The sequence below is a fragment of the Rattus norvegicus genome, chromosome 1, assembly GCF_021556685.1.
Source record: "Rattus norvegicus strain SHRSP/BbbUtx chromosome 1, alternate assembly SHRSP_T2T, whole genome shotgun sequence".
NCBI classification, from domain to species: Eukaryota; Metazoa; Chordata; class Mammalia; order Rodentia; family Muridae; genus Rattus; species Rattus norvegicus.
The window spans coordinates 211,243,596-211,267,627 of NC_141534.1; the positions used below are offsets into that span (position 1 = coordinate 211,243,596).

Sequence of the window (24,032 nt, forward strand, 5' to 3'; positions counted from 1 at the left end):
CTTCTGGGAGGCCCTTTAGGGAGTTGGACAATACTGGGTACATTGAGCTGGTACTTTTATTGGTGGGGGAGCATGCTAGCTTTTTATGTGGCTGTTACAAAGTCTGGGGTGCTGGGATAGCCTAAATAGGCAAGGGGTTGGGAGGTGGGGGATAAGAGAGTATATCCCACACACCAAGCCTCTGAGGACATGGGGAACCCAGAGGATGTGATGTGCCTAAGGTCTAGGGAGGCTTCCGTGTGCACTGGGCCATAAGATCTTTTGGGTGGTAGCCTATGACCTTTGACCTTAAGCAGACAACAGGAGCAGGCATGAGGTTGGGGGGGGTAACAGGTATTTATGTATTTTGTCAAGAAGTTTGAGGCCTCTCATTCAACACTGGGATTGTACTTGGATTGTGTCTATAAAACAGGTGAGTTTCAGGCCTGGCTCTACCTGAGCAGGGGGTGACTGTGCTGGAACGACAGCTGGCATCAGCCTTGTGGTCTGTTTTACCAGGGCTAAGATAGCCCCACTAACCTGCTATGGACTAGAGCGTTGTTACCTAAATCAAGACGTCCCCACAGTGTGTCTCCTACAGACACACACTACTGCTCAATGTTAATCCCTTGCTGGAGTCCCAGTGTAACCTTTGGTCTGAGGGGTACCCATCATAGCTCCAGCATACGTGCAAAGCTGTTGATAACCATTTTGTCTCTGTCTAAACACTGGATCTGGCTGTGTCCTGCCTAAGACAGGGTTGTTTTCCTCAGTCCCTTTCCTAGCAGCCCCTGAGCCCTACTGACTAACTCAGCCCTGCCTGCCCTGGACATAACTAGCCAGACATTTTCCGGGGATGAAGGGGCTCAAGTCCAGCGAATCCAGGCTTCACACTGTGTCCTCACGCTGACTAGGATTTGGAGATTTGCATAAGGAGGGCTTGCTGTTCCACACAGCCGATCCTGAAATGGGTTTCCCTCCAAGTACTAGGTCAGGGGGCACCTGTAGCCGTCAGAAGCCATTACTAAGGAGATATTTGAGTAATAACAAACATCTGCAAATGAGAAAAGCTCACTAGATGATCAGCCAGCTGAGTGATGTATGGCCATGGAGTTGGAACAAAGGCCTTCTGCCTGGCCTAGCACTGTAACTAAATATTGAGGCTTCTCATGGTCAGGCATGCTGTCTCCCATGAAGTCATATCCTGTGGTGGGGATTGGGAGTATGTTCTTCTGTTGGCCACAGATACACATAGTACTTTGGGCAGCAGTCCTGCAGGCCCAGGTTCTCAAGAAACAAAGATGGATTAATATCTCTGCAACCTAGCTGCTCAGATTGTTCGTTCATTTGTTCATTCATTCATTCATTCATTCATTATTCATCATTCATTCATTCAACAGGCCAATATTAAGCGCTGAGTGGAGTGAATGGTACTGTGTCTCCTCCCTGGTGTGCTCAGCCAAACATGGCCCACTGTTGCCAGTACTCTCTTGTTCTCCTACACACAGCCACTCCCCTCCCTCCCCCTCATTCCCAATGAGTCCACTTCATGGGCCAAATGCTTTTCTCACAAGGAAGGAGCTATGATCTCCCAGGCTCACGCCTTTCATCAGTCACTGTTTGTGCCCAAACACAAGCTAGGTGGCTTATTATTTTGTCTTCATTAAAAGCATTTATATATGATGGGGAGTATTCACACACACACACACACACACACACACACACACACGCACGCACGCACGCACGCACGCACGCACGCACGCACGCACACACACACCCATGGTGGACTCTTCAGCAGCGGACAGGTGGGTGCAGGGCCAGCCAGTGTCACCCGTCAAAGAGGAAGTTTCCTCCCGGGCCAGGCTCCTGAGGGAGTCAGGCAGGGAGCCAGCTGGAAGCAAGCCTGAGCAGCACAATGCTTTGTGGCTTCTCGGGTTTGTGGCTTTACACAGTCCCCTAACATATGTGGGAGTGGCTTCACCTCCTCACCCCAGGCCTTCCCCAAGGGCCTCTTACCAATGAAGGCTGCCTGGGAGCTGGGGAACAGGTCCGGGACAGGGCTGGAGACCTCGAGGGCCACAATGGGCTGTAGTTTACGTGGAATGCATATTTATTTAAAACCCTCCCATCACCCACTTGCAATGGGTTACTGGCATTTTAATGCCATAGAAGTTCTAAGAATCAGACCTGAGCTACCCAGGGATGGAGGAAGTAGGAAGGGGATTCTCACTCATGACAGCTAGTCTCTGACAATGACCCTGCGGCAAGACCTGGGAGAGAACCAAGACCAGGCCTCCTGACATCACTATTCCATGGCAAGCCAGACAATGCCTCTCCCTCCAGATACTGTGCATGTGACAGGTCTTTGGGTGTCTCATTGAAGAGGCAGATAGTGAAGGCTGGGGAAGGAGAGGCTAGTCACCAGTCAAAGGCAAGGCCCCAGGCTCTCATGGTGATTGCCAGTGACTGTCCCTTCAGTTTGTGTCAAGGCTGTGTGAACACAAAGCAGTACAGTTGCTCTCACCCAGTGCTGTGACAGACTGGGAAGGCCCCAAGAATGCTACTAGCTGAATTATAAATCATGGTCAGAGACCGAGTCAGGTGACGGGAGCCCTCTGTCTAGCTGTTGTTTTTATTGAGAGAGCTAATGACTCCACTTTGTATTTTAACTTGGTTCTCACACCAGTCACCTTCATTTATCTATTTAACTTTTTATCATCTATTAAAACAACTATCGATGCACCTATTCATCCATCTGTCCATCTATCCATCCATCTATCCACCCACCCATCCACCCACCTTCTCTCATCCATCTACCTATCCACCCACCCATCCACCCACCTTCTCTCATCCATCTACCTATCCATCCACCCTTCCATTGATCCATCTATCCATCTACTCATGTACCTATTTGTTTGTCTGTCCACCCACCCATCTTCTCTTCTATCCATTCTTCTATCTATCTGTGTTGATCTGTCCATCCACTGCAGTAACCTGGGCTTTTCTAGCTTTAAAGCCCTCCCTTTCAGCGCATTCTGACTACAGAGCATATGTGGGTACATTGGGAGAGGCCTGGTCTGTGTGAACTGACCTAGGAGAGCTGTTTCACATCCGATGCTGCTCACACCCTAGCTTTGTTCCAAAAACTGTCTCAGGATGGATTGGGGGGATTTTTGTACTACCCAGACCTAAGTAAAGGCCACGGATAGTGGGTATGGTGTCTCCAGTGTGAGGCAGAACTATGAGCTATGAGCCAAGAGGGTCAGTCCCTCAAGGACACATGTCCTTGAACCCCCACTTTCAGGCACAGGACTTGAAATCTGTGGATTCCATGAAGCTGGACAACACAGATGTCAGACACTGTCATATACCCCAACCCTGGTATAGAGTCTTTCCCAGTGAATAGCAGCTGATCAGTGCTTACTTCTACTGTTCCTGGGCTCTATCTGATGACCTCTCCAGACAGGTGTTATACTCATAGTGCCTATGTGTTACCACAGATGAATACCTAAGACTGCTAGTCTTGGTTGTCTCTCAGCAGAGGCTCTGGCATGGTAGCCTGGTGTAGGCCCTCCAGCTTGAGTGGTGGCAGCCACTCAATGATACAAGCTCATTGCCTTCTTTCTCAGGAGATTGTCCTTGTGGTGTTCTTTGGGACAGAGTATGTGGTCCGTCTCTGGTCTGCAGGCTGCCGCAGCAAGTACGTGGGCATCTGGGGCCGGCTACGCTTTGCCCGGAAGCCCATTTCCATCATCGGTGAGTCATGCCTACCCACCTTGGAGACACTCCACTCTATACTCGTGGGTCCAGAAGGGCATTCCCATTACAGTCATCCCCAGAGAGTCCCCATAGACTGAGACCCCCTAGATTATTCCTGTGCCCTTTGTTGTTGGATCCGATCTTGCTTTAGTGGCACAACCCTCAGATGTGGGTGGTGGCGCACCCTCCCCAGATTCCTGGATGCTGGAAGTAATGACCCCTTGCCCTTCCCACAGACCTCATCGTGGTTGTAGCCTCTATGGTTGTCCTCTGTGTGGGTTCCAAAGGGCAAGTGTTCGCCACATCAGCTATCAGGTATGTTGGCTCCTTTCATTTCTTCTTGTGAGATGGGACTCTCCACAAAGCCCTCTCCTACTGAACTGTAGTCTCTCCCTACTTCTACTGTTTCTTTAATGGTGAGTGGGGTAGGGGTAGGGTGGCTATAGTTCATAGTATTGAGACAGTAGGCAACTCTAGGTTCAAGGTTGACCCCAGCATTTCCTAGCTTCCAAGACTTAGGTGATAGCCTATGTGGTTGCCAGGTGGGTGACCCTGGGCCTCCCCCAAGAAGGCCATATAGAAGGGCTCCTGGAGACAGGATTCACAGGCACCAGTAGGAAGCAAGATGGCTCCAATACAAAGTGTCATGTGTGTATCTCCTCTGCCCATTGGAGGCTCAACCCATTGAGACAGTAACATAGGAAGCAAATGCTTGTGACCACCACAGCCCTCTCGACCCCTCTCTTCTTGCTTCTTAGGGGTATCCGCTTCCTTCAGATCCTGCGGATGCTGCATGTTGATCGCCAGGGAGGTACCTGGAGGCTCCTGGGCTCTGTAGTCTTCATTCACCGCCAGGTGAGTAAGCCTGGTATGGGCAGGACAGAAGCTGGCCAGCCTGTAGCAGGAGGGCTGGAGACTTATAAAGTCAGGATACAAAGGCGGTGATATCTTAACACTTGGACCCCAGCTGAGTGGGCCAGGGCTAGGCAGGTACCAGGACATGTGGGTCTGAGGACAGGCCGTAGGACCCCAGAGCCTTCCCAGCCTGAACCTACTCCACATTCACAGTGCCAGAATACTTGGCTTGTCAACAATAAAGAGATGCTGTCACCTTCACTTGGGCTTGGGACAAAAGACCATTGGGTCTTGTAGAAAATGTAAGATGAATAACAGACTTTTGAAGCTCTGAAATCAAGGATGGTACCTCAGGAGGGGAAGCTCTTTGCCTGACAGGCTGCTGGGGACAGCTGGCTCTAAGTACTATCTTATCATGGGTACAAGGGGAGACTACATGGACCCAAGTGACTGATTCAGGGTAATAGCTGAGACTTCTTCACTGCCACTTTCAAGAATTGTAAAACCTAGGTTACTCTGGTTAGGTGATTTCTGGGTATATAATATGCTACACACTCAATTGTATGCAGTACAATCTAGCAGCAAATTCTACCAAGGAACTACTGTCACTACACTCATGTGGACCACTGGGCATGTGACCATAGATGATGTGTTATCTATCCTTAGGAGCTGATCACCACCCTGTACATTGGCTTTCTGGGTCTCATCTTCTCCTCCTACTTTGTCTACCTGGCTGAGAAAGATGCAGTGAATGAGTCCGGCCGCATCGAGTTTGGCAGCTACGCAGATGCTCTGTGGTGGGGAGTGGTAAGTTGGAGTCTTTGCCTGGGGTCTCAGGTGGGAGATACATGGCCCTGGGCAGTGGGGTTAGGATATTGAACTCTAGTTGCTCAAAATTTTACCTTTCCCCCACCAAGGCTACTAACCCCAATTTTTAAAACCTTTGAACTACAAAATGTGTGCTTAAAAGTTTATAGAATGGGCCCCTGTATATCACAGTGAGTGCTCTTTGGACCCTGTCTCAAAATGTGAGCATTGTTATCTTTCAACTTGTGTTTTGGAAGGGAAGGCTGATGGGACAAGGGATTGCAAACTGAGACTTTGTATCTCCACCTCGTGGTGATCCTTACCCTGGAGGATTCTGGGCTGAGAGTTCAGGAAGGGGTCAAATGCATACTTTGCATGTTTGTGGTGTCTATGTTGACCCGGGGAGCACACCTGTGCCAGGGATCAAGATATGCAATGCCATAATACAATACCATTACAACTCTTGCGAGCTAAGAGAAAGATGCTGGGGCTTTTGGATATGAGGTCTGCAAAGGCTTTCACTGCCCCAGACAGCAGTAGTGTGAGTGCCAGCAGGGCCCTAAGGTCATGAAGATGGTCATAAAACTTTAGGGCGACTCCAAACCTGCTGAGCTGTCAGTCTGTGGAACCTGGTGTGTGACAATGACCTCTCATGCTAGGGCTCAAGTGTCCCAAGTTATGGTGATACTGTGTACAGGCCAGTGGTGTGAGTATGTGTGTATGTGAGTGAATGTGTGTGTGTGTAGGGGGATGTGGTTCCTCAGGTGTCAGCTAGCAGGCACAGAAGGGAGAGGTGATTCTAGTGAGGGATGGTGCTGAGGAAATCCAAGTATAGTCCATGACCTAGAAATCATTGCCCATTGCTCATGGCCTACAAGCCTCTGGGATAGCTGCCACATGGCTTTCATGTCCTCCTCTGGAAGCAAGGCTTTGTCCAGCGACTGAGCTTTGTGGTCCCCAAAGCTGCAGGAAACACAAGTACCTAACAGGAGCATATAGTTCAGAGCCCGTATGGTCTGTCCACCCCCAATTCCAACTCTCTCCTCCCCTCAGCTTCGAGGGCAATAGACTGTCTAGATGTTTTACATAATCATACCAAGAGGAGCTGCCAGGGCTGGCACTCCTGGGTGGGCACAAGGATTTCAGCACCATCCCAACCATCATTCTCAGTCTGTTGACTTTGGGGCTCCCTAGCCTAATGGAAGGTTGGGTGGGCTGTGGCAGCCTAAAGAAAGGAACAGCAGAGACTCTGGGATCCTGATTCAGAGCAAGCAGCCATCCATGGTGATGATGACTACATCGGGCCCCGGCCTGAATACTCCTCCCTACCTCTAAATACTCTAATCAGGAATGAACAGTCTCTGAGGCTGCTTACTCTCAGAGCTTCTAGACTGGGGTTGAGACAGGAAACTGAACATGTGTTTACGTGTTCCCATAATTCCTGAGTGCCCCCAGGAAGCAGGGCACATAGCAAAACCTCTTGACATTGGCCGAATCAGTCCATTTTCTGGAACTTTCCAGCATTCTAAATATCTTCAGGAGGTAAGGATACACTGAGAAGCTTGGGATAGGTTGGGATAGGCCCCAGGTTCAGCAGCTGCCTACCCTTCTTGGGGCCAATGTTCCCAGATACCCTAGTATGATAGACAGGATTGGTAGGGAAACTCAATGAATGGGAAAGTTAGGAAGCTTGCCTGTGGAAAGAAAACACATCCCAGGGATGTAGCAGGGCCTGCGTGGGGGGAATTCTCTGGTGGGAGATGGGCAATGCTGGCTGAGGTGCAGCAGGACGTGAATGGGTGATTACCTGCAGAGTGACTGATAAGTGATGCCCAACCTTAGCAGTGCCCAGCCTTGATGCTGCCCTGCCTACGTTCCCAGCCTCCTGCAGGAGCTGTTCCCAGCCCCCCAGCCCCTGGCCCCCAGACCTCGGCAGAAAGGCGCCCCCACTCCCACACCTGTGCAAACATCCGCCCGCCGGCCGGGAACACGGCCCCTTTGTGCCCAGCTTGGCACCAGCACTCTGGCCTACTCCATCAGCTGCAGCCCAGGCCTCGGCCACAGTGCACCCCAGCCTGGCCATTGTTCCCACGAGGCCCTGTGCCCTTGGCTGCCCAAGGGGCTCCCAGGACCCCCTTTCATTCAGTGGCTGTCTCTGCAGCTGTCTAGTGGGAGCAGCCCAAGGCTATGTTCCTGGCACCTCTTGGGTAATCAGAACTTGAGTGCTGTAGGACAGGACAGCCAGGCTCAGAGCTCTGTAGCCCTGAGCCAATGAACAGTCATCTTTGTCTCCCTCACCCCACAAGGGAAGTATGGCCCCACCCAACCCTGCCCCTGGGCTCCTCATATGTTTAATATAGGGGTTATGTGCATACCCTCAGGTAAGAGCATTTTCTGAACACCGGACCCCTCGTTTGTCTTCTGTCCCTGCGCCAGACCAGGCCTCAAACTCTGTCCTCCATCCCAAAGATTGTTGCCTGGACCCTGAGAGCTGGACTAGGTTCCCCTAAGGTATACTGACATAAGGTATACTGGCGTAGAGGCGTGCCCGCACAGGTAGGGATGTTTCTCACCCGGTTAGCCTGCAAAGCCTGAGATGAGGGTCCTCCCCTGGCCAGTGCTTATTCACTGAGCAAGTAAACCAGATTGGGGGAGGGCAGGAAAGCCCGTCCACTGCCAATAGGTGGATTCAGTATGTCCTATTCTGCTCTGAACACTAGAGTCCGAAGCCAAGGCATGGACAGGGCCACACTCGCTTGGTTGGCTCTGGGAAGGGCCTTTTATTATTAAGTCTGATTTCTGGTAGCCCTAGGATCCTAGGTCGCTCCTATGCATTTCACATGGATACACATCATCAGATTAGGGTCCACCCAGGAAACCCAGAAGGAAGGCTTTAGTTCTTAAGTCTGGGTTGGGATTGAGTAAACCATGTGGGGGACAGAGATAATTCTAGAAGTATCCAGGCAGCATTTCGTGGGATGGCCCTGTCTTCCTAGACTGTGAGTTCCTACAGCTAGAAAGCAAACTCCATGGACTGTATCCCCTTCCTCCAGAGGGAACACCCACATGGGTGTGAGATCCCTGGAACCCAGAACCCCCTAACATAATGTCCAAGTGTGGCTGTGAAGCATTTGAGGAGCCCCTCAAACTTTCCTTTACCCTTGAAACAGAATGCATTTGTTTGTATTATGGTTTGAGTGCAGGAAAATGCCATTTCTGCAAACACGGGCTCCTCTGTTTAATGCCTGGGGGTCTCTGAAAACAGGCGGCTGCTGGGCTCTGTTTACCCTGAGTGGCTAAATACAGAACTTCAAGTGAACAGGCTGGAACCCCACCCTGTATTTCAGTCCCTTAAAAAACCCAGTCTGACGGCTCTTCATTCCTCACCTGGAGGCTCTGGAAAGTTCCCACCTCCCAGGCTGGACTACATCCTGCAGAGCCAGGCCAGAAGGCCTTGGAGTGGGGAGGTCTCTTAGACAGTCACATGCAAGCCCTGCAGAACTGTTTGTGGGAGGCGTTATTCTTCAGGATTGATCTATGGAGATTGAAGGACAGAGCAGGGACCAGGGCTGGTAGCACTAAGCCCTTTCCTCTTCCATGTAGGTTCCGTGAGAATTATGCAGCAAAGTCTGAAGGGCCACCAGGCCCCTTGCTAATAAGCTCTTCCCAAGGAGGAGTAATCTTTATAGCTGGGCCTTATGAGACGACAAGTCTGTACAAAGCATGTCCATCTTTTCATGTCTGCAGTACCTAGATTTCTTACACGAATTCAGCCAGCAGGTTAGGTAATGGTGACACACCGGTTGAACTCATGCCATTGAGGAGTTGTCTGTGCAAGTCTCAGGAATAGAGTGTCCCAGAAACCCTTTCACCTGGAGGAAGCAGACAGCATCAGGAAGTAGTGAAGCTGTGAGGCCAACATAGAGACCAAGCTGGACTCACTTCCCACATCCACCAGGAATTAGCCATGGAGCCCTGAGCATGCCAACCAACCCCTTTGGGCACATCTAATTAAAGGATATATAGATGAGTTAAGTTGGTGAGCATGCAGATGGTGAACTTCAGGAATGGTTGTGGTTGGAGATTCTTGGCCAGGTGACCTCTAAACTCAAAGAAGAGACTAGGGACCACTAGTTCTGAAAATCCCTCCCAATCTCTTATTCCTTGATACAGGGGCCTGTTCACGAGGACGAGGGAGGCCATGAACCATACAGGGCCTGCCCAACAGGTTCTGTCACTGGAGCAGCAATCTATGAACTCAAGTGTGCATGGCTCAGGTGACCTATTGTTGGCTAGGTCCTTGTAAGGTGCCCTCTGTTCATTGGCTCAAGAGACTTGCAGACCTGGCCATTGGGGCAAGTTCCAAACAGCTCTATAAGTTGCTCTGAGTTGCTGAGTCTGTGACTTGGGGAGAAACAACTTGACAAGAACAGGCCACCTGGGAGAAAGGATTAGGAGCTCTGTGGTGGTCCAGGAGAAAGAAGATGGTCCTAGTAGTTAGGTGCCCTCCAACAGATGGCTAGCCAGTACTCAGGACCGCTGCACTGGGCCCTTCCTCCTCCTGATGCAAGGAGTGGAGGATCAGCTAAAGGCATGGGCCTCCCTCAGATATTTTTTCCCTTCATAAGGATTTTCCTCTCTATTCACCTATGTTTCTTCCCGGATTGTCATCTAGGCCATTCTTCCTCTTCCTTTGTAGATGTTTTCCTTCCTTCCCTACCCACCCCCACCATTTTTTGGACTGATTTTATATAGCAGAGGCTAGCCTCAAATAAGCCATATATCCCAGATGATCTTGAACTCTTGCTGGCTCCAGCCCAGGTCTGCTTTCACAACCTGTCATGGCTCCCTAGAGAAGGCAACTGTGGGCCAGCTCTCACATGTGGGGTGCACACCCTCTGGGAAGACACCACTAGTAAGGAGCTTCAGCTCCCTTGAGCCCTCTCATCCAGCAGCCTGCTGGCAGCCATGGCCTCAGTCCCTGGAGCGGCTTGTCTTCAACTTACATTATGTGAGTGGTTTCAGGTGTGTGTGTGTGTGTGTGTGTGTGTGTGTGTGTGTGTGTGTGTGTGTGTGTGTGTGTGTGTGTGTGTGTGTGTGTGTGTGTGTGTGTGTGCCCTGGCTGTCAGTCCTGGGTATAACCTCTAGACCCCAATGTGTACTCGTATCCTCATGGTCCCTCAGCTCAGCCAGTGATACATGTTCCCTCGTGTGCATATGAGTGTGAACAGGTATCCTTGTCTCCATGTGAGGCACGTTTACAACTGTTATGCCCACATATGTAGAACAGGGTGGTCCCTTTAAAGGGTGCAACCATGAATGGTTTGTTATGCCCTCTGTTTGTGTAGGGCATGGATTTGTTTAAGGACAATGACATTGTGGGGAAGATTTCATATGGGCAGTTGTGGGAAAACACCAGGATGCAGCCAATATAGCATGGTGCAGCACCGAAGGGGTGGCCCTGTGGTGGCCTTGACCCAGCTGTGGACTGCTCTGTTGTTTGCCATCCAGGAAAAATTGACCTGTTGCTTCATGACCTGTTAACATACTGACCAGAGTGACAAACTTGGCGCTGTGGGGTTACTCTTGCTGTCCCTGTCCCCTGCTCCCCTGCTGCAGTTGGTCAGAGTGCTTACCTATGTTGTAAGCATCCATGTCTACACCCACTCATATGTACCTATTAACTTCTGACTCCCATGCCTCCCTTGCCTTCCCCTGCTCTTTGGTGGTCACTGGGGAACAGTTGTGGTCCACAGCAGTTCATCTGGGAATGGAGTGGGTAGTGATGACAGTGGGCTGGGGGTGGGGTGAGGATCTTGAGGCTTTCTCTCTGAGCCCCACATTAGTTGGTATCTATTAGGTGGTGTTTCCCAAGCCCCATCCTTGTTGACCCTATTGGGCAGAGGTTCACTTAGAGGTTCTTATGTAGATCCTGGCTGGGTGGTTGTTACCTGGCCCCCAAGGGGTAACACTCTAGGTGTCTAGAGTAATCAGGCTATAAAGACCTTGAATGGGCAGGTTCTCCCATCACACTAACCTGCCTTGACTGAAGGGCTGATCTGGACAGTGTTGTGACCCCGAGGGCTGTGTGTTAGTGAATGTAACTATTCTGTTCGCCTGGCAGGCCCAAGGCAGCCTCATGGTGTGACCTAGCGGTTAGGCACAGCCAGGGTGGGCCCCTGAGTCGCTCATCAGAGGCCCCAGGAGTAAACCTCAGATGTCAGCAGGGGGTTGCGGGGGGTAGCCCCCCTCACTCCTATTGTCCCACTGCATACCCTGGACGCTGCTCTCCCACCAAGAAGGCTAGAGCCTTGTCTTATTCTCTCTGAAAAGGAAAAACAAAACATCTGGATCCCTGGGGTGGTGGCAGGAAGCAGCATGTCAGGCCATCCTGGGCTTTGTGGACTGCTGGCCTCAGTGGGAGCTTCTGGCCTCCAGGGGGCCAGTGCACTGCAACTCTGGTGGCCTGGGAAGGGATCCTTAGGATGGGGCAGGAAGCCTGGCCCCTGTGGGTGGGCTCTGAGTTCTTTGCCTGTCTTGCACCCCCCCAAGCTGTCTGCAACCCTAGGGCTGTGCCATCTGTGGTAATCAGAGTTGAGGGACTTAGGAGACTCAGAAACTTGAACGAACTCATCATATTGCTGTCCCTGGTACTTTCTCAGAACCATGCCTCATTACCCTGGTGGGCAGGGTTTTAAGTTGGTCTTCTTGTCATCAAGCCACTGTGTTAGGGCTGGCAGATGTCCCTTCTGAGGCTCTGAGCCTGCCAGCCACTGACTGCAGTCCTTTTTCCTTACAGGTCACAGTCACCACCATTGGCTACGGGGATAAGGTACCCCAGACATGGGTTGGGAAGACCATCGCCTCCTGTTTCTCTGTCTTCGCCATATCCTTCTTTGCACTCCCAGCGGTGGGTACCCATTAAGACCCCTCTCCCTTGTTCCCCACTCACCTTTGCCCCAACTCCTAGGCATTCCTTGAAGTAGAGTAAGGAGGCCTTGGCACTTCACAGAAGCAGCAAGGTACAGGGGAGCAGACTGGGCAGAACCTGCAGCTCCACAGCCTGGAGTGGCTCTGTCCTTTGACTTTTCCAAAAATCACTAACCTATGTCTACACATGTGTGTTACATGGGACACACGCCGGTTACTTGTGTGTGTGTGTGTGTGTGTGTGTGTGTGTGTATGTATATGTATATATATGTGTGTGTGTGTGATTGTGTGTCTTATACATGTTGTATGTATATATTTTATACATGTGTTACATATACAAGCACCTGTATTACATTTTAATAGCATGTTTACCATATGTGTTGTTTATGTGTATATGTATATATATGTGTGCATATTTGTGATTTCATGTGTGTCATGTATATACCTCTATTCGGACATGTGTTCCATGTCCATACAGTATCTATGTTTCATGACTCTCTGTAACACATAGAAGATGATATGTGTTTGAGTGTCATATATGCATGTGTGACACATAGATGTGGGTCATGACACACAATGTGTGCCCCCTGCATGGCCCCGGCTGCTGAGGCAACACTCAATCTCTGCCACTGCTGCCCCTGGGTACCCTGGCTACAGTAGCCATGGACTTCTTGCTGAGGACAGCCTCAAACTCCCACTCCCCTAGGGTTATGGTCCCTCTGCCCTAGGGGCACAGGCTGATGGCTAAATTACATGGCTTCCCACAGGTGATGCCAAGAAATGTGTAGACAGTCTCAGGTCTCTTCTAGAGGCAAGATTCATGTTGAATCAGCCCTGAGAAATGGATTCTGCCTCATCAGCTGGCAAGGCTAGGCAGGCTGAGCCTAGAGACTACCCTCATGTGGCATCTGCTGTCTCAAACCCACCTTCTGGTGGTGCCTGCCTGGCCACAGCCCTGGGCACGGTACAAACCTGGTCTCCAGATGCTTTTGCTTCTTGCTCTTCGTCGGGACCCCTTTCCTCTGTGGGCGCTGTCCAACATGGCCTGTGTAATAATAGGCATCTTCTGTCCCTTACCAGGGCATACTTGGCTCTGGGTTTGCACTGAAGGTCCAGCAGAAGCAGAGGCAGAAACACTTCAACCGGCAGATCCCAGCCGCAGCCTCACTCATCCAGGTATGTGCTGTGCCTGGCAGGCTCTCGGGCTGTGTACTTCTATCTGTCTGGGCATTGGAACCACTCCCAGCCATGTCCACTGCTCGAGAGGCACGGATGCTTTTGCTGTGGCTCCTCCCATGGTGAGATGGCTTCCTGGGGAAGTACTCACAATTAGGATGATAGGGTGGGCACAGGAATGCAGCAGGACCATCACTCCTCATGCTGTTCCCAAGGAGAGCCATACTTGCAGGCTAGGGCGAGACCTGACCACGGCCACTTAGCCAGTCTGTACTCTGCTGGTCAGCCTCAGTTTCCTGAATTCTCTGATCTGGGCAGAACCCTGGGTGAGGGGCAGCCCTTCTCAAAGGCTGTTGTTCTCGTGGTCTTATCTAAGCTTCTAGCACAGTCCTGAGCCCCAATTTGTTCCTCTGATGCCTTTCCAGAACCATCTGCCTGGTCATGACAACAGCAGCCATGAGACCTACAGTTGCAGTTGTGTGCTTTCCCAGGCCTGGCTTGACCCTACATATTTTCATTTTGGGAAAACTTTAAATCGGACACCCTAACCCTCCTTGGCCACATTAACATAGCCAGGCAGTTCTTTAGTTCCTCAGCTGAGCACAGAGGCCACTGCTCCTTCAGAATCCATGCCCACAGTGGAAGACGTGCCAGGGCTTGTCTGGTGGGAAGTGGAAACACAGGCAACATGGGGTATGCTAGGAGGAGCTGCAGGCTGCATGAGGTACGGAGCTGGCTACATAGGGTATACGTGGGACATAAACCCTTAGAAGGGTCTCCAAACTGCCCCAGGTCATAGGCATCCGTGCCTGAGTTTTGTGTCTACGCTAGATTGCTATCATAGCATAGGCCTGTCCCTCAGAAGCCTTGTCAGCAGAGAGAATTTTCAACTAACTTTACTTTCTCATGGGCATAGGGCTTATAGTGACAAAGCCACCAGGATATGTCCCCATAAGAGGCTTTGGTGTCTGTTCCTTCCCCTCTCTTGCCCACTTGGCTCCTTCAGGCCCCTTTAGTGTCTTCCCTGGGTCATCTTGCTGTGATGGCTGTGGGGATGGGGTTTCACTCTAGTATGTTGGCCAAGAGTTTCATCTGTAGTCATCAGAGACTCCTCATAGCCACAGGCTAGCACTTGAAATCCTGGGAGGCCTCACCACCCCACTGGTCCCTGGGGCTTGACTCCTCCACACCATGCTGGTACTCACAAAGACTTGGGCAGCCCCCTTCCACTGTCCTTCTCTGGGTAAAGTCTGGTTATCTAACTCTGTCTTAGTTGAGCATCTCTGTATGTCTGGGGCTCACTCAAGGCCCTCTTTAGGAGCAGTTCAGGTAACGGGCAAAGGCCTTGGCAGCATCTGAGCTATGAGTGATAGTTAATGCACGAGGCAATCTCCTTCCTAGCTCTAGAGGGCCAAGTCTTGTCAGGGAAGGGGTCTTGGAATAAGCTGGGCCTGGAGCTCGGGGAGGAATTGAAGATTCTTTGAGAGGTACCACTGAGTGGCTGGACCAATGACTCTTCCCCACCCCCTGCCCTGCCTGGTTTCAGACTGCATGGAGGTGCTATGCTGCGGAGAATCCTGACTCATCCACTTGGAAGATCTATGTCCGGAAGCCTGCTCGGAGCCACACTTTGCTCTCCCCCAGCCCCAAGCCTAAAAAGTCTGTCATGGTAAGCAGCCTCACTGGCCACCAGGATGGGAACTGCATATGAGCAGGTCAGGAAGCTGTAGAGTTGGTACATGAGACCCTGGCATTGCCACTCAGTGTTCTGCTCATTAGGATGCCAACATCATTCTGAAGTCAGAGGAAGTCTATTCCATGCCTCATCCCTGTTGACTTCATTTCCTCCACCCTTGGAGCCATATTGGACTGCCAAGACCAGGATATGATAGGTCTAAAGAGAATAGGAGGGGCCAGCTCCATCAGCTGCTGGAAGGAAGCTCATGAGAGGATCCCAGTACTGGGCTTTCCTTACCGGGTAAAGCAGACAGAATAGGAAGGTATTGGACCTCTAGCCCACAGAAAGTCAAATTCTAGCAACTGTGGTCAAAAGTCCTGCCATTTGCCTAGAGCTGTGAGAAAAAGGTTAGGGTTCTTCCATTTCCACTCACCTCCTTGAAAAGACAACCTTCCCAGCATCCAACTGTCATTGGACAATTGAACTTGATCCTCCCTCTCAGTGGCTTCACACAGCTTGCTCCCCCACTTTCTCTGGGACCTCTTTAAGGAGGCTCCAGTGCCTGTAGTGTATCTCCCACCACATACTTTGCTGCCTTGGCCTTCTGCCCTATTGCCCTGGTGTATGCTTGCATATGTACTGGGTTTTTGTTTGTTTTTGTTTGCCTGCCTTTCTTAGGCTGTGGCTCATAGAGGGCCACACTGGGCCAAGCAACCCCCTGCACCCCCCAGCAGCACCAGCACACTGAAGCCCCATTTCACCAATGTTTGCAGGTACTGGAGCTCAATCCCCTGACCCAAGTTCCCTCAAGGGTACACATTTCAAGCCTGGACTCAGGACTCCACGGGTATTCTGGGGTTGGTTAAAAGATCTGGCAGACAGGGCTCAGGAACTGCCACTCCTCGTGTGGACTTTTTAGGTAAAGAAGAAGAAGTTCAAGCTGGATAAGGATAACGGGCTGAGTCCTGGAGAGAAGATATTCAATGTCCCTCACATCACTTGTGATCCCCCAGAGGATCGGAGGCCAGACCATTTCTCCATTGATGGCTACGACAGCTCAGGTAAGCAAACTCCCATGTGTGCAGGGGTAGGACACTCAGTGCTGACCCTGCAGCAGGGTCAGCCTAGCTGTGGGGGAGCGTCCATGTCACCTGTCCCTAGGCCTCCCCATATGTGTATGCTAAGGCCCTATAGCACATACACAATCACTTGCCTACCTTGAACGTCCAAGCACGGCTTGAGGTCTCTGCTACTGGAAGATGGAAGGTAGCTCAGACCTAGAAGCTTCTGGAGGCTTTGAAGCCATGTTTCCCTAGTCTTTCCCAGGTGTAATCACTACACAGTCTGTTGAGAGGATGCCTTCAACTGGCTTAGAATGTCGAGGGTCAGCATGGCCTCACCTGGCCACAAGAGGAAAGGTGACATAGGTGTTCTATTCGCTGGGTTTCTCTTGTTAGCACCCAAGGTCTTTGTTTGAAAAATGGCTATGGTGTCCTCTTGGAGGATTGCCCACTGATGGGGAAGCCCAGAGGTGACGGTGGTAGAGATGAAGCCTCTGCAGGCCCTGGAGGGCCGGAGGCTCGCCGGTGAAATCATGAGGGCATGTTGCATGGGCTCAGTGTTTTGATGGACACATATTTCTTATGCAGTCCTGGGTTTGTATGTAGTATCACCATCCTATATCCCTATATCCTTCCTTCTATAGGGATTGGATGAGGCCAGGCTCATGGGACCTGGTGATAAGCTTGCAGGCAGGCCTGTGAAAGGTGTGTGTGTCTGGGCCCTTGTTAGTTTTACCACTGTAAGGCCACAGTGAGGCTCTATAATACACACGTGACAAGGGAACTCAGTGAGGTCAAGCATAGTTTCCAGGGCATGCAGTGAGAATGTGACACGCTCCTGGAAGTGCCTCTGGGTCACCGGTTACAGAGCAGACAGGCTAAGGGCACTCTACCTACCCTTCCTCTGGAGTAGAGCTGTATCAGGAGATCACAGCAGGAGTGAAAGGTCTCCTTACCAGAGAGACTTCTCTGGAGGTACATGTGCTGTTTCCATTATCATGACATACTGCCAAGCATTATCCCAGGAGACAGGGCTCTGTGGGTCTGGGATTCTCACATCCCTGGTCCCAGGTGTGGCGTGTACAGTCTTGAGTTTATAGCATAACCCTTGGGAGACAGCATAGGTGTCTGTAGAAGGGACTTCTCCTGTAGCTCTCAAATCTCTCTGAAAACCTCAGTGCTTGCCTCAGGGTGAATGACTCCAGCAGCTGTCTATAACTCAAACTTGAATGGTTCTGGTCTTTTCCTTCCCCTGAAAAGTGTGCACATTGATATAGTGAGCTAGGCCTGGGATGTGACTCATGTCACCACATGATTTTTGCTCAGCATCTCCTTGGAAGCCCCTTACTCTGTCCTGCTGGCTATTTCCTCTCAAGACCGTGCGCTGAGGCAAATAGTCCAGAGGTCCAGCATTCATGGTTCTTCATCCTCTGCCTCAATCTGCTTACAGACTGTATTACACAGTAGTTTCTCTTCTAAAGAATCTGGAGATGTCCTGAAGATGTACAAGAAGGTTCTATGCAGATGCTATGCCATTTCATCTGAGGGAACAGAGTATTCATGAATTGGGGGAACCTAGAAACCACACCTCCAAAGGCAGGGAGGAGAGGCCTTGCAAATATTCCTAACTTTCTTGCTAAGATGCAGTCCTGGGTGGAGGAGATACCTGATTGAAAGCACACACATGCACGCACGCACGCACGCACACACACACCACACACATACACACATATACACATACACACACATATACACATACACACACACATATACACATACACACACACACACACACACACACACACACGCACACAAATAAAGATAGTTGGACCTTGGTACTTGAGGTCAGGGAAAGCCCTTTTTCCAGGGAGAGGTAGAAGCTTGAGCCAAAGGCACCTGTGTTCAGCTTATTCCCCTCCCCTGCCCCAACTACTTGCTTGCTCCAGCAATGATAGGTAACTCAGGGCCTAGTGCTGGTTCCTATGGTCCTGGTTTCTGCCATCAGAATCTTGCCTCTCACTCAGAACTGTTTGGCTCACCTTCAAGAGTCCCAGGCTCCATGGGAAGGCATCATTTGAATGTCCTGTTGGGAATTGGACATCCCATTTCAGTATCCAGGACACCAAGAACCATGCCCAGCCTCATGTGTCATGTGACCAGGTCTTATTCCTGGCAGGAAAGAAGCACTGATGTTGGACACTTGGTAGAGTGGGAACTAAGGGTTGAGACCAACACTGTGTGTGCAGCAGTGTCTCCTGAGTTGACACTCTGTCCCTCCACTCTGCTGTCATTTAGGTGCGTCTCTCCCTTCTCAGACTTCTTCCCAATGCCTAGGACCTGCCAGAATGTTTTGTGACTAAGTAGAATGTTCCAGGATCCACCAGAAACTTCCATCTCATTGGCAGTTGTAAGGGCAGTTTCAGGTATCGCAGACGGTGACCAACAGCATTGTTTCTCATCTTCTGACAAGTATCAGGGCCCCAGCCTACCAAGTCTAGCTTGTCCAAGAGCTGCTGATCTGTGTCCTGCGCCATTGTTCCCACCACCACATCTTGGCAGGAGGGTGGGAAGTGTTCAAGAAAGAGGCCATGGCTGTTCTGTGCTCTTGAAGGCTATCCTAGGCATCCCGTCTGTCAGAACCCAGTCTGGGCCCCACTTTACTGAGCGCCAAGCTGCTACATCCTCATCAGATGGCATGGGGATTTGGCTCAGGGCTGGCCACATCTCCATGAGCCCCTGGGATATACTCCCCGCCTGCCCACTGGAGCGGGCACAAAGGGCAATTGTGCCAACAAATGCCCAGTGCCCCTGCAGCTCTGCTTCAGGGGTAGGACCATTGTCTCAATGCAAATAGGGGCTTTCTGCTAATGCTAATGGGCAGGTTGGGCGTGAGCAGAGGCGGCAGGGATGCAGCCCTGTGCCTGCCCAGGAGAAGCATCACTCGATGTTTTCTGAATACGGGGCAGCAGTGTCCCTGCCGTCCATTCAGCCTGCTTAGTGTTATGAAGTCCGCAGTGATGTCTGTGGCATGTTAATGAGGTGCACGAGCAGAGAAAGCAGCACTGCTTGTGGAATGCTCCCACACCGTGCCGTCTCTTTCTGTTAATGAGATAAGTCAGCCTAGTCCAGAGCGACCAGATTTTAGAGACTGAACCACTGGTCTGGCCTCTCTGAGGACCTGGGGCAACCCCTACTTCACAGGTTACCTGATACATCCAAGTCTCCTTACCCAAGAGGCTCTTGGGAATCTTGAGCACTCTGGCATGGAGACGAGGTGCTAATCCCGGGCGGGGAGGGAGGGATGCCATCACTGGGAAAGCCCCAGAGTGCCTGCTCCCACGAGGCAGATCCCAAGCAGTCACACTGACTTTTAGTGCCAGGCCAAACCAGGACTTGGACCTCATCTGTGTGTGAGAACTATGAAGCCATCATCTTGTCCTTGCAGAGGACACTCACCTGTTCATGGTGTGCAAAAATCCACCTGCACACTGTCCTGTCAGTGTATGCTGAGTATAAGTGAGCTGCAGTGCTGGTCCCAACTAAAGATGATTAACAGAGGCTCGGAATCATGCAGAGATCTCCCAAGGACGCACGTGTCATAGGATACTCTACTAAGTTCTCCTAAGAGATGTGTGCAGGTGTATTGGACTGGTGGAAGCAGGGAAGGGAAGGGGTCTTTTTGTGGTAGCATCAGGGCTCAGACTACCCTGCAGTAAAAATGGGTCTGTGTCCCCTAAAAGAAGCACTGTGAAAAGCAGAAATTACTCTACTTCTCCCTCAAAGACCCACCACTCTTGCCAGGATCTTGTTGTGCCTTTAGTGGGTGTTGTTGTAGAAATATAAAAGTAAAACGGTAATGTTTTGGTCTTTTACCCTGCTAGGTCCTACACCTCAGTGCCCCAGATATCTGCTAGATATCTTGGCGGAAACACAGCCCAGCCCCACACTTTCCTACATTCAAACCCTCACATAAAAGAACACATAACACAGTAATCTTAGATCCAACTGGTAAGATATAATTGCCCACTTAAACATACAAAGCCCAGTACCATCTATACCTTGCACCTTTTATTTGCCAGGTCTCCAGCTTCTCCTTCTCCCACAACGACTCCTCGCTTCTCCCCTCTCTCCATCTCCTGTCTCCTCTAACTCTTCTCAGTTCCCCATCATGTGTCTAAACAGTCCCTTTCCCACTTTTTTCATTCTCACTCTCCCAACTATATCAACTCTTCCATGCTTTAGTTTCTCCTTCTCCCACAACGACTCCTAGCTTCTCCCCTCTCTCCATCTCCTGTCTCCTCTAACTCTTCTCAGTTCCCCATCGTGTGCTTAACCAGTCCCTTTCCCACCTATCTTCATTACTCCTCTCCCAACGCTCTCAACTGTTCAATCCTTTCCCCCCCTCCTCAGGTTCTACTGGCTCAACTGTCGCCAACTGTCTTCTCTCACCCTATTCTCTGAATCTAATCCCCCTCTCGCTCCTGACTCCTCCCTCTGCCCAAATCTAGCGCTCTTGCCTTTATTTTACAAATTCAGAGAGAACACCAAGGCAAACCACAACAGTGGGGACAGAAACAAATGCTAACAGCTTAGAGAGGGTTCAGTGGACTATCTAGGCCTGAGAAGCATTGTCTCTCATGGAGGATTCAAGCCACATGCCATTCAACTTACTAGCATCCAAGAGGGATTGACATCCAGGTTCAAGGAAGAAGTGTAGAGAAACGCCCAGGGTCCTAGTTGGTGGAGAAGCCATTGTTCAAGTTCAGGCCCAAAGAACCTGACCCTAGTAACTTACTGCTGCTATTCATAGGAATCTTGAGGACTCACTGTAGGCCTAGTGGGCATCCCAACACTAGCAGCCACTGCTCAGTGATGGAATGGGTATGTTATATGCAGAGATACCACTGTAGGTGAGGCTTGATTGTTCCCACCTATGCAGTAGGTCTGCTAATGTGTGTCAAGCAGCATCTGTGACTTCCAGTTCACAAAGCTGTCACAGAAGTGCTCGCTGGATGCACGCTACTCCAGTCCAGGTTGGGTGTGAATTTATGGCCCCCACAGGATTGTATTTTAAATGTGCTACTGACTGTTGTTTCATGGACCCATCTCTTGCTCCATGACATCTGGTTGTGTTCTAGGTACTATCAAACTCCCACTTACACACACACACACACACAGAGACACACACAGAAATACACATACATATATGCACACATGCACACATATACTCACATATATTTGTGAGCATACATACAGTCACATACATGTGTACACTCATGTACACACACAAATACACATACACAGAAGCACATGTGTACACACATACATATACTGGTGTGCATACATATAAACACACACACATGCACACTCATGTACACACACAAATACACATACACAGAAGCACATGTGTACACACATACATATACTGGTGTGCATACATATAAACACACACACATGCACACTCATGCACACACACACACACACACCCCTCCTGCGAGGCGTTGCCCAGTGTTTTGATTTTATCTTTTCACACTGTCCTTCTCATTAGCTGTTCACATTGCTACCAGGGTGAGCCTCTGAGGCTTGCTTGCACATTTAGCTGGCCCTCCTTCTTCCTGAAGTCTAGGCTTCCTCAAGGGATGGTCTCGGTGAGCATTCAACTGCAGCTGGACTGCATTTTTTAATTGTGTACTTGCTCCTAGATGATGATTCAGTTGGGGAGAAAGATACATAGGAACATCTCTTTGTTCATGGCCTACCTTTTCACTCCTGGTGACTCTGAAAATTCTTCTTTGAATTTAGGTTACCTAAATTGTGATATATTAATGTGGTAGATTTTTTTTTTTTTAAATCATGGTTTGTGCTACTGACTCTTGAATCTGAGGGCTTATGTCTTTTGTCAAGCAAGCAAAGTGGTGACCATATCTACCGGAAACCGGGTGTATATATCTGCTTATGTGTGGAGGCCAGAGGACAACTTTGGGTATCATTCTCAGAAACATTGTCTCCTCCTTGGAGATGGACTCTCTCATTGGCCTAGAGTTCATTAATTAGGCTAGAGTGGCTGCCGGTCAGTGAACCCCAGGAATCCCGTTATCTCTGCTTCCACATTGCTGGAATTGCAAATACATGCCACCACACCATACATTTTTATATCAGTTCTGGAGATAAAACTAAGGTCCTGGTGAAGCAAGCCATTTACAGACTGAACTATCTTTCAAGCCCCCACCCCCCTTCTAGAATCTTCTGTTGGATCATCTCAGCTTGGCCTTGGCTATCTCATGACCTTCTCAGGCTATTCATACTGTTGTTGTTGCTAACTGCAGGTGTGTCTCGTCCACTGCCTTACCCAGCCACTGAGACAGTCCTTTTAATTACCATCTATTTTCTCATGTCTGTGTATCCTTACAGGGAGCTTTAAATCAGCTTGGTTTTAGCACCTTGTACCTCTCTCATATTTCACGTCACAACTATTAATTTTGAATTTATGTGAACATGTTTATTTTTGCAGCATCTATTGAAAATTACAACATCTGCAGTGCTTGTGGTCTAATTACTCTTGTTCATAGTAGCTTTTTGTCTATAAGATTCGTGGGGTAAAGAGCACATTACTCTCAAACAGGATGGCCCAGGGAACACGATCAGGGTCTTTGGGGACTCAAATTTACACAGGATTGTGTAGAGAGCCATGCATTGGGAGTAGAGACTTATGTCTTGGGAAGCAGGCCTCTGTCAAGCAAGGACCTTTGGTTTTACACACCAGGAAGGATAGACCAAGACAAGTGAATCTCCTTCATTTCCCTGCCCACAATGTGTGGGCTTTTTCATTTGCTTTGTTTATGTTTCTTTTGAGTCTACTCTTTTGCAGCCTCCATAGGGTCTAGTTCTACACTGGGGGGTAGGGGGTGTGGTTCTCAGTTACTGATTTTTGCCTCATGAAGATTCCAGACTCACTTCCTTTCTTTAGGGACCATCAGATTCCACATGTTGACTACTCAGCTAGGCTAAGTCCCAGGCCAGCTGTTCCAGGCTGAATGTGTTCTGCCCAGCTGCACCTGCTCTGTTACCAGCCCTCAGGACTGATTCCAGTGCCGTTTTTATCAGGTGATCCTAGAGGTACATGCAAGGCATGTGTTCCATTTCCACAAGCTTGCCCAGGGACTTGCAGGGAGTAGATTTTTAGGATAGAGGGTCTACTTGTTGCTAGACACAGAAGCTAACTCTCTGTGTGAGGACCAGAGACTGTTATCTGCAGCTGATTTAGAAACTCATTTCTAAGTACTGTGGGCCGTGTTGACTGTAGTGAGGTCCTGGAATCCCTAACAGGCACTCATGTTACTATGGGCAGGTGGTTTATAGATTAGCCTTGGGGAACCTCCCAAGTGTGAGGCCAGTGCCAGCTGCAGAGGTAAGCGCAGCTCTTCTGTGACTTCTCACCATGCTGCATCAGAGCCACCAGGGTGGAGGAGCCAGGCCTGACTAGGATAATAGTTGGCCTACTGCTCTTTGTGCCACTTCAGCTATGTTCTGGGCCTCAGAGATGTACAGCCCAGGACTTAATGGAAACTTCTAACAATCCTCTCAGTTGTCAAAAATGACTCACAGCAGCCTCAGTGTCCTGAGGAAGTTGGTCAGGACTTTTGGGTTAGAGAACCTCCCTCACAGATGGGATGTAGGCTCTGGTGAGACCAATAGGAAGGTTGGCCATAGCTTCTTGGGTAAGTTCTGAATCAGGTTCTTATCAGCACTCACACCTGGCCTCTCACTTCTATCGCCAGTGTCCTGAT

At 50.1% G+C, this 24,032-nt stretch overlaps 1 protein-coding gene and 1 long non-coding RNA gene across 11 annotated transcripts in view; one reads left to right on the plus strand and one right to left on the minus strand.

Moving 5' to 3' along the window:
- The window catches only part of Kcnq1 (potassium voltage-gated channel subfamily Q member 1), a 333,399-nt gene that overhangs the window by 72,314 nt on the left and 237,053 nt on the right, over positions 1-24,032 (plus strand). For 9 of the 10 annotated variants that reach the window (XR_015643439.1, XM_087594973.1, XM_087594939.1 and 6 more), the window contains 8 exon segments: positions 3,609-3,735; positions 3,975-4,053; positions 4,497-4,593; positions 5,260-5,400; positions 12,200-12,310; positions 13,411-13,506; positions 15,053-15,175; positions 16,104-16,245. Coding sequence is in view for 9 of the 10 variants with exons in the window: in XM_087594939.1 (XP_087451065.1) it covers positions 3,609-3,735; positions 3,975-4,053; positions 4,497-4,593; positions 5,260-5,400; positions 12,200-12,310; positions 13,411-13,506; positions 15,053-15,175; positions 16,104-16,245 (916 nt within the window). In the remaining variant the exon portion in view is untranslated. 10 annotated transcript variants of the gene reach the window in all.
- The window catches only part of LOC147997016 (uncharacterized), an 86,031-nt gene continuing 70,612 nt past the window's right edge, over positions 8,614-24,032 (minus strand). Inside the window, exons 2-3 of the long non-coding RNA XR_015652746.1 lie at positions 13,303-13,641; positions 8,614-9,272 (exon numbers count right to left, since the gene is read on the minus strand). This is a non-coding gene — a long non-coding RNA (uncharacterized LOC147997016). The remainder of the gene's footprint in view (positions 9,273-13,302; positions 13,642-24,032) is intronic.